This window comes from Eleginops maclovinus, chromosome 9 (assembly GCF_036324505.1).
Source record: "Eleginops maclovinus isolate JMC-PN-2008 ecotype Puerto Natales chromosome 9, JC_Emac_rtc_rv5, whole genome shotgun sequence".
Taxonomy (NCBI): Eukaryota; Metazoa; Chordata; class Actinopteri; order Perciformes; family Eleginopidae; genus Eleginops; species Eleginops maclovinus.
The window spans coordinates 24,992,744-25,002,643 of NC_086357.1; the positions used below are offsets into that span (position 1 = coordinate 24,992,744).

General features: G+C 39.9%; 2 protein-coding genes across 2 annotated transcripts; one reads left to right on the forward strand and one right to left on the reverse strand.

The window, feature by feature from the left end:
- Nucleotides 1-290: 290 nt before the first annotated feature.
- On the reverse strand, nucleotides 291-2,270 carry pole4 (polymerase (DNA-directed), epsilon 4, accessory subunit). The gene is made up of 4 exons (XM_063891744.1): nucleotides 1,900-2,270; nucleotides 1,032-1,116; nucleotides 660-701; nucleotides 291-553 (listed from the first exon to the last, which is right to left on the reverse strand). The coding sequence occupies exons 1-4, from the start codon at nucleotides 2,137-2,139 to the stop codon at nucleotides 540-542; spliced, it is 381 nt and encodes a 126-aa protein (XP_063747814.1). The 5' UTR covers nucleotides 2,140-2,270; the 3' UTR covers nucleotides 291-539.
- An 875-nt stretch (nucleotides 2,271-3,145) lies between these two features.
- Nucleotides 3,146-9,556, forward strand: LOC134869214 (serine/threonine-protein kinase NIM1). Its single transcript, XM_063890688.1, is given in 5 exon segments — nucleotides 3,146-3,280; nucleotides 4,537-4,865; nucleotides 6,215-6,483; nucleotides 7,512-8,013; nucleotides 8,016-9,556. Coding segments are annotated over 4 exon segments (1,335 nt in total). The 5' UTR covers nucleotides 3,146-3,280; nucleotides 4,537-4,549; the 3' UTR covers nucleotides 8,264-9,556.
- The last annotated feature ends 344 nt before the right edge of the window (nucleotides 9,557-9,900 follow it).

A 9,900-nucleotide genomic window follows, 5' to 3' on the forward strand; every position in this document is an offset into this window, starting at 1 on the left:
TAGAACAATTCCCAACCGGGTGAGACATGCTTTCATTTCCTCTATAAACATCGGAGGGTGTTCCCTGAGTAATATTGATTCACGCTACATGTTCTTGATAATCTGATGAAAAGGTTTATTTGGCTCTGACTTCCATAAAACTCCAGGTTATTTATTCTGAGGGTGCGGGTGAGCCGGGGCATTTTAATAACAAACGGCACTAGAGGAAATAACAGGAAGGGAGGAAAGTGCACATAAATGCTGATCACGTAATATATTGAATACAAAAATAACCTGACAGAGATGTTGGGTTTAATTAGTTTAAAACTTACATTTATTCCATTGTACAGTTGTATTTCACAAATATTTACAAAAAATGTACACATTACCACTGATGTCTTCAAAATTAAGTATGAAAAATCTTAATGGGACTTTGTAAACGCATTTGTAAATATCCAATTTAGATTGCCTTAGAAAATACCAGAAAGATGTTCACAACAAAGTCTCTCTGTTCACAGAAAGTTACTTGGATGGTGGCAGATACTCGATGTTCTCAGCGCTTAATCTAATGTGCCTACAGAGAAAAGGAAAGAAGAATTACCATCTGGATGAGCATGCTGTTCTTTACATCTTTGGCATAACAAATCCTGAAAAATGTTTAAGTCATGGCAAGGTCTTACCTTCAAGAAATGCAAATTCATCTATGGCCTCTATTGCGTTGTCTGTAGAGGCAAAGAAATGAGAAGCACAAAGGAAAACAGTTTCAGAGACATTTGTGGTTTTCTATTCAGCTGTGCTAATAGATAAAGGTCAGTCAGGTGAACACGAGCATCTACTCTACTCAACAGCATACTCAATTAAGTCAGGAATCATTTATATTTTAAAATACCAAACTTGCCACAAACATATAATACTATAAATCCATTTACAGGTTGAGTTGAAATAAGTTTAGACAATGTAATTATCCTTCAAATGACATGACATTCTACTCTCATTTGCTCCATTCTTGCGTGGCAGTGTAAGACAGTGTAACGTGTATTCACAGCACTTACCCAGGTCTTTTCTTTGCAAAGTTTTCCTCTTCCCTTGCTGGGCGTACACCAGGGAATCTTTGGCAATCATCTCAACAAACAACTCCTGGAACAAACAAACAAATTAATATTCTTTCATTTGAAATAAAACAAGTTACAAAACTTAAGAGGAACAACTGATATTTTTCCGTCAATACCTTTTATGGTCCTGAACCTAATTTTGCACAGTGCACTTTCCCTTCATGACTTGCATTCTTTAAATTGAATGTATTTTTAGGCTGCTTTACCGGCTATATTCATTCTGGTTTTCAGTTCAACTCTTTAGTACGAAATAGAGCTGCTTGCGTAAAGCTGTGAAAGTTTCTTAAATATGTAATTAAATGTTTTATATAAATTGTGTCTGCAGTTTTTCTTTTCTTATACTATGTAATTTTACGTGAGCATTTATTTGATATAATGTTTTTTGAACATTGTACCCATAATGTCTGTTGTATGGACATTATATTAAACATACACACTAAATTATATTATATATTACACACTTTAATAATGCCAGTTACTTATTTATATATTTGTAACATGACAGGCAATTATTCTTTGTGATCAGTAATATAACATCTAATATAATGTAATTTACTATAATCATTTAAGATTGTGTGTGGATTTTGAGATGGTTTTAATTAGCAGGGGCAGTTTATAGTAAACGTTACATAGCACATACGGTATATAAAGGACATATTGACTCGTATTAAAGAGGATAATCACAATACATTGATTGAAGACTTTTTATGGACTAACTTGCTTTAAACTCGTAGTATCACAGTGAACGCAAAGGGGGAAGGCAGCACTCGGAGTTGTTTCAGGACTACCTCCGTGGTTTTCAATTTACCGTGGCTTTAGCGATGATAAACACAGACTCCTGGCTGGCCAGTGACACGTCCGGGTCGGTCTTCATGAGCGCCTTGATGCGGGCCAGCGGGAGTTTGGACAGCCGGGTGCCGGCCACGGGGCCTGTGATCTGCGGCTGGATGACCTCCTCCTCCGCCTCGGCTGCTCCACGGTTCTCCTCTTCGATCCGGTCAGTGTCGAGCTCCGTGGGGGTGACAGGTGTAGCCACTGCTGCGGCCATTCTGTTTCTTTATACGGTCGCTATACTTCAAAAAACACACAAATTAATACCTTTTTCCAGCAGCATGTCACAGACGACAACAATATCAACAGCAGAGCGGCAGCATGTGCTTCCGGTCTTTTGGTGAGGGTATGCGCTGATTGGTTAGCGAAGCACACTAAAGCCCCGCCTTTTCCTCTCCCGCCAACTAATCCTCGTCTATGATTGGCCTGAGTGCGCACTCTGTTCGGGTTATTGGCTTGAATCAGACGTCAATCAAAGCAAAAGTTGCGTAGACCAAAATTACCGAAAGAAGATATCAAGATGTAAATGGTTGATAGTAGTGATTAGTTGATGTTTTTTTTAAAAGCAAAACAGTGTATTACTCATGTTATCCTCGTACTTCAACCGGTAAGATCTGTAAGTTGGAACAAAACCCACCACTCACGCTTTCACTTTTTTTTATCCACGTGGGGGCAGCAGAAACATTTGTAAACACAACACTGAGGCGTTATCATAGGCTGTATGATCATTATGACCTAATACAATAGATAGAGAAACTATAGGAGGTCTGCAGACAAAGATTGCAAGGTCAAACGACTGTGACTAATAGCAGCACAGTTTATACTATTTGTTTACGTTATTTTATAGTTAAATAGCTTAATAAAGAAGCAGCAATTTTTAAAACCTAAAATAATTGAGTAATTACACATATATATTTCCCCCTCTCCTCCACTTAGAGAGTTCCCTAAATTCTCCCTATACTTTTTTCTTGTATGCATAGTGTTGTAGTATTAATTTACTGGCAACATATGGTACTTTTTCATGCCAAACCTATAAGAAGTCTTCATTTTCATTCAATAAAGCTTAATATAGCTGTGACATTATTAACACTTGCAACTTATTTACTAAAGCTACAGAATACAAAATGATCTTGTAGTCTTCATACATAATGTATCATTACTTGGTATGACATATTATATGATGTGTACTTAGTGTATTCTTTCCTAATGTGGATGCAGCATTACATCAGTCCACTAATACACTGCACTAATAGGATTGTTAGGAGCGACTTAGTCTCCGATGCTCCTTCGCATGTTCAGTTGTTCAGTCACAGTCCGCTGAGCCTGAGGGACAGACATGAAGGACCTCCATACTCCAGGTAAATACATCTGCTTCACATACTCTTCTAATATTTCTGTTAGACACATTTGCAGAAAGTATTGCATTGTTTCAAATGTGTGTACCACTTTGTAACAAGACAGTTGATTGTAATTTGTGTCTTCATTCATGGTTAATAAATTATTCAGCTGTGCTTTATAGATTGGCTATTGGTCATTGATATTATAACTGGGTTGAGCAAATCATAAACAGACCCTTTGCTTTAGTTTAGCCTTCAGCATGACACATTTTCTGTCTTTATAGTTCTTTAATTCATCAATAAGATGAATCTTTGTGGACCATCTGTTAATAGTGACTTTAAATTCATTTAAATAATTGTAATTTTTATATAATTGAAGACTTTGTACAGACTCTTGTAAGCGGTTCACATCAGATACCTGTTCTTCACGTGTGCTGTCATTTGGAGAAGTTATATTTGCTGTTGAAGACGCCCACACACAGCTCAAGTCTTCACAGATAAACTATGACATTCGACCCTGTTTGTGTAACTCTGAAACCTTAAGCAACAGTCTTCCACAAAGACAAAGAAACAGGATATAAACCTTGCATTAACATGGAAGTCAGAATAGTGTCATGGTGCAAAAAACATAAATTCTTTGGCCAGATTTGAAATAAATCTCCTGAGACTTTGCAAACAATGTCCCCAGAACAGCCAGAAACAGGAAATGTCGACACATCCTGCTTTTGTCCATGTTATAAAATGATGGCAAAAGCAAAGTGGAATTTAATTGAATCAGCATCATAGTCTAGACCCTTAAAGCTGAAGACACTTCTGATAAGACACTTCTCAAAACAACGACACCTCCAAAGTGTGAAAAGTTATCTGTTATATAAAATGTTCAGCTTGCATCTTGGGAAAATGTTTAATGTCAGTTCATTCTTACATTGCATGTGTGTATAATTGAATTAACTCTAGCATAATCTGTTATAGCTTGGCTCTGTCCCGTTACAGACAGCGAAAACTAAGCAGGAATTAAGATTACACCAGGTTAGGACAGACGTTTTACAACACAAGTCAACGTGGAGGCCAATCCCATTACCAATTATCTAAACTGGGAACAGTCACACACTGACCTCCGTAAGACTTAATGTCCAGTACAAAAATAACCCATGATAGTGCCGGCTCTCCTCCAACAAACGTAGTGTTACCTATGCCCTATCACTGAAGACATTTATCCTACCAGTACTGAAGAACAGGTTCAACTTTCACACATTGCTGCTCTCTTATTTTTACAGGCATGTGCTAGGAATGCACGACATGAGGAAAATCAGATTCCTCCCAAAGCAGAAAGGGAGCAAGAGTTCAAAAGATGAGGCTCAGGTAATGGATAAGACACCAAGGAAGCCCTTGTCCCCTGCTCGCACGAGTGCCGTCCCGAAGCTGAGCGAAGCAGAGAGGATGACGCAGACTCCGTTCGAGAGGGTCGTCTACGACATGGTCCACAACGAGAAGATGGCCAACGAGCTGATGTTAGGGAGGAGGGTCGGCTTCTACGAGCTGCGAGGGGAGATCGGGCAGGGGAACTTCTCCACCGTCAGGCTGGGCATCCACGCCTTGACAAAAGGTCAGAAATCTTTGGTTATTTATGTGGTTTTATCCATTATTTTTCTTACAGCAAATGAGGCAAGTTTTCTTTTGTCATCCAGTTAAACAAATGTCTTCCACCTAGACAAACTATCTGTTATTCTGTGTTAAGCATTATAATCCCTCAAAGTGTTCCCACACAGTCACAGTAAAGTAGTAACACATGCAAAAGGAATGAATACAAACACATGCATTTTCTTTTTTATGGAGGGTTGTCAGAGCGAAGCGGCTCGTTTTACAGCACCAGGGAGCAGTTAAATGTTCAAAGACGGACAACGGTTGCATATGTTCTTACAGAAATACATCATGCAAACACTAGTAAAAATGTATTACAACATGGGGAGGAAAATGAACTGAAATGTATTGGTTTTTGCTTCTTCAAACATGGCTCAATACCACCTTCAGATTAAACCAAGAGTCTTTTTTTCTCAGGAAGCTTTCTAACTGAGTGAAATGATCCGGATCTATCTGAGTGGCAGACATGATAAGAGCTTGTTGAATTCTCTAAATACTAAGTAAAGGAGCTTAAATAGTTCCCCCTGATCTTATTTTAGCTTAGGTTACACTGCACTGTCCTTTACCCCAACACTTTATATCTCAATGCTATATATATTCTCGATGCAGCTTCCCCAGTTTTCCACATCTGTCTTGTTTTGCTACCAGAAGTGACACGAGACGGTGGAGCAAAGTACAACCACATGCTGAAAATTATATCTTAAGACGACCAAAAATGTAAAACTAACTGTCATTAACAGAAACACATTGTGAAATGGCCGAAAATGTAAGATAAAACCCAGAAAGCACCATACATCATGCTGCATTGAAGAAGGCTTAAAACTAGAGATTGAGATCATTAGTTAAACGGTTTCTAAGAAAGTAAATCAAGTGAGAACTAAGGCTATTTTGCAACCAAAGGAGTCGCCCCCTGCTGGTTATAAGAGAGACTTTAAGGCACTTTTGCATTGGTTTCACTTTAGAGATAATGTCTCTCTACAATTCCTTGTAACATCAAACTTTAAAGCAAGTCATGTCGAAAATATCTGCTGTTGCGTAAGAGCGTTGTGTAAGAGCAGTTGGATTCTTTTAACCCCCGTTCGTTATAATATCTCCTTTTTGGACCTCATGACTTTCCCACTTTCCCATGGAAGACCCTGGAAAAGTGGTTAGGAAGACATTCCCCAGACACACTTTAACCTTATCTGTTATGTTTAGAGTTTATGAATAATGCACGTGAATAACTGATTCCACAGATCTATCCTAACCCCTGCAGAGTATTTATTATCTGTCAAACTGCTTTTATGACCCCCCCGTCCTCCTCTTCCTCCTCAGAGAGAGTCGCTATCAAAATCATGGACAAGATACGTCTGGATAAAAAGAGCCAGCCGATGATGGTCTCAGAGATCAACTGCATGGAGAAGCTGTGCCACCCCAACATCGTGCGGCTGTACGAGGTGATGGAGACGAGCAGGAAGCTGTATCTGGTGATGGAGTACGGCAGCAGTGGAGACCTGTTCTCCAGAATCTCCACCAGAGGGAAGGTGAACGACCTGGAGAGCAAGATGGTGTTTGCACAAGTCATCTCTGCTGTTAAACACATGGTGAGCCTTCTTCATCATTTACTGAACCACTGCCTCATATCCACAGAGCTTTGAGGTATTCATAGGTTGCGTCTTTTAAAGTGAATGAGAGCAAGATTTCCGAGGAAGTGCAACTATTTCAAAGGAGCAGTCCGTAAATGTAATAATTTTATTTTTGGGGTATTCTTTTACATATATATTCAAAAAGTGGAGGTAGAAAAGTTCAAAGGAAATGAGATGACTTGCAAAAAATGGTTTCTCATTCATCCTTAAGCTGCGGATGTTGACATCAGCGTTTCAACCCCACAAACCACCAGAAGGACCCATAATTGAGAGGAATCTCAGAACGAGAAACAATGCATCTTGTTAATAAAAAACAGATTACAACATTTGAAAACACAACCGTCTATGATTCAGAATACTAAAAGTAAAAATGTGTGAAAACCCAACAAATCGCACTGAGGGATTTTCAGTCAAATGCACATATTAATGATAAGTTTAACTTTACTGGAGGTGAATGTCCATGTGACATCATCAGATACTGATGGCAACCTTTCACTGTCATATCTGGTGAAGCAGAGCTAATTTAAACTAATTCATATACTGGTAGTTTAGTCCTTTGTTTCCCGACCTGGGGGCCTTTTAATACATATAAATAATTTACTTTATTCTATCTGAGAAGATCCTTTATTAAACATCATATATTTAACGCTCATATGGCTAGGAAGGGTAAAAAGTACATTTACCTAAAAAAGATAGGCCTATAGTGAGTTAGAAAGTAGAAGACATTGGAAATAAGTACCTTAAAGTTGTACTCAAGTACATAACATGAGGAAATGTATTTCCCACTGACTCATCATAAAAAACAGCATTTTATCAAAATATATTTCCTGTAGTGCTAAGAAAAAGAAAGAAACTGAAAAGCACAACACTTATTATTGTTGTTCAATGTTTTTCAGGGTTTTTCAACATTTTCTCTCCATGAATGTTCACACTTTCATAAAAGAACCCATACTGAGATCCTTTTCAATTTCTTTCTGATATTTCAGCACGACAACCACATCGTGCACCGAGACCTGAAGCCGGAGAACGTCTTCTACACCACCAGCCACTGCATCAAGGTGGGAGATTTCGGCTTCAGCACAGAGAACCGGCCCAACGAGCTGCTCACTAACTTCTGCGGCTCTCCCCCGTACGCTGCTCCTGAGCTCTTTAAGGACAAAGGATACGTCGGATACTACTCGGACATCTGGGCTTTGGGTATCCTCTTGTACTTCATGGTGACGGCCACGCTGCCTTTCTGTGGGGAAAAAATGGGGAGGTTGAAGCGCAGCATCCTCCAGGGGGCTTACAGCGTCCCTGCTTATGTGCCGGACCCGTGCCAGCTGGTTATTAAAGGCATGCTGCGACCTGTGCCTAACGACCGCTCCACGCTCACGCAGATTTTAAACAGTACTTGGCTAACGGGGATCAACTACCCTCCCCCTTATGTGTCGCTGCCCCTCTCCCCGGCACATTTCACCCAGGTGAACCAGGCTCTGAGTGTGGAGAGGCGGAGGTGAAGAGCTCTCTGTCAGATCTGGGTATTGTTACACCGCATTTACAAAACAATCACTGTGTAGACTGCCGGAGCCCGCTGACCGGGACCTACAGGATCCTCCTCCACCGGGTCCAGAAGAGGAGGTCAGTGGAGGCCGTGGGTTACTCAGCACTTCACCCTGACGAGTACGGGACTTCCAAACAGTGGTCTATAGCTCCTATGGATAAACACAATCCCTCAGCTGTCTGTGTTGTACTGTAAAGAGAAAGAGTGGTGCAGGAATGAGTCCAAACCCCAGATAAGACTTCTGGTTCCCATGTATCGAAGTCAATGGTTTTCGTAAGTGGTTGTGGTAAGAAGCCTAAAATAAGGACTGGGGTTTATACACGCTCATGAGATTCTTCCGAAGCTTCTATATGTCATAAAACAGCGGTTGCTAACAAGTGACTTATTAAACTACCAAACCTCATCACACCACCACGAGTCCGCCTTTAGCTTAGCGATGGTGAACCGAAGTCATGTGACCAGGAGTTCGTTGATAGCCTAGCGTTAGCTCTTTACTCCTGCAGATTGAGTTTATGCTTTAAAAACGTAAAGTGGTGCTAATATATGGAGATTATCCGCCGAACAAATGTTTTACTTATCATAAACGTGTGCTTATAGTTCTGCTATAAACTAATCCAATGGGTGAAATCCCTATGCTTTTTACCTAGGGACCAATTAGCGATGATAACTTATGGGTCCACGTACAAAAAGACGTCATCACTACGATTTATCACGTACACATGTGTCCATTTGTTGGCTAACACCCCTTCCATCACTTCAGGCCCCTTTTCTCTGTGAGGCGTTTGTGTTGCGTTTTGTGCAACACTCGACTGAAATGGAGACAAACGGAGGTCCGGGATCTTCTGTTCCTCTGTGTAAGTCAATTATAGCTTACACGCGAGGGCACATCTTCTAAGTAATCAGCTATGGCTTTGTGTCATGATTACATCACAGATAAAAGCTAACTGACGCGCGTGTATCAATCTCTGTGTGGTTATGAGCATCTCCCAAGCCCTCTTCAGCACATAAATCTACTGAACTAATCCGGGGCTGTAGGTAATCCTGATAAAATGGACACCGAGGACATGCTTGGGTAGCAGAAATGAAACCTAAGACTGGAAAAATGTCCTGGGGTGAAAATAATGTAGAGCAAATTAGAACCACATGAGGGCAGAACAATGGACAGTGTAAGAAAGCAGTCTGCATCTGTTACAAGTGTGTGATAAAACTATTACTGATGCCGGAAATGCCTTTATTAAATGTAGAAATGTATTTAATATTTTGTAAATCTTATCAACATATCATGATTGTCACAAAGAGTCTTTAGTGCATGGATTGTTTTACATTTTGCTCGACTTCAATCTCATTTTGTTGATGTATATGATATGTTAAGCATGGTGCTAATGTCTGCCTATGGTTTATGGCAATGCTTTAGCAAATGCTCAATGGATACTGGCCTGCACTTCATGCTATTTTATTTAGCAAGGAAGAAGGCTATATGCATTTATCAGAATAAAAGTATTATCCAGCTATGGTGTAACACAGTTTCCTCATCTTCTTATCTTTCCACTGGGATAGATTATTTTATCTTTCTGCTGAATTCGAAGAGTGCAGCCAAGGTTTTAAACTTCTACAGAGGGGATTTTCCAGGATGTCTTTCTTCCTTCTAAGCATCACTGAGGTTTGAAAAAAAACAAAAACACTTGACCCTTGAGGAAGTCGCAGGAACTGATTTTGGAGCCATTCAAAATCAGTTTCCTCTAAAAGAGCTGATAAGGAAATATGATGCGTTTGTGTATTTGTTCAAACATTAAGCTGCCGGGTCTTTTGAGACCGTGAAATATTATCTTAAT

Bases quoted from the DNA above. Each gene is read 5' to 3' on its own strand.
- pole4 (XM_063891744.1), bottom strand. From the start codon at position 2,139: ATGGCCGCAGCAGTGGCTACACCTGTCACCCCCACGGAGCTCGACACT. The intron at 1,117-1,899 runs GTAAATTGAAAA...TGTTTGTTCCAG, and splicing joins TTATCATCGCTAAAGCCACG to GAGTTGTTTGTTGAGATGAT. The intron at 702-1,031 runs GTAAGTGCTGTG...TTGCCTCTACAG, and splicing joins TTTGCAAAGAAAAGACCTGG to ACAACGCAATAGAGGCCATA.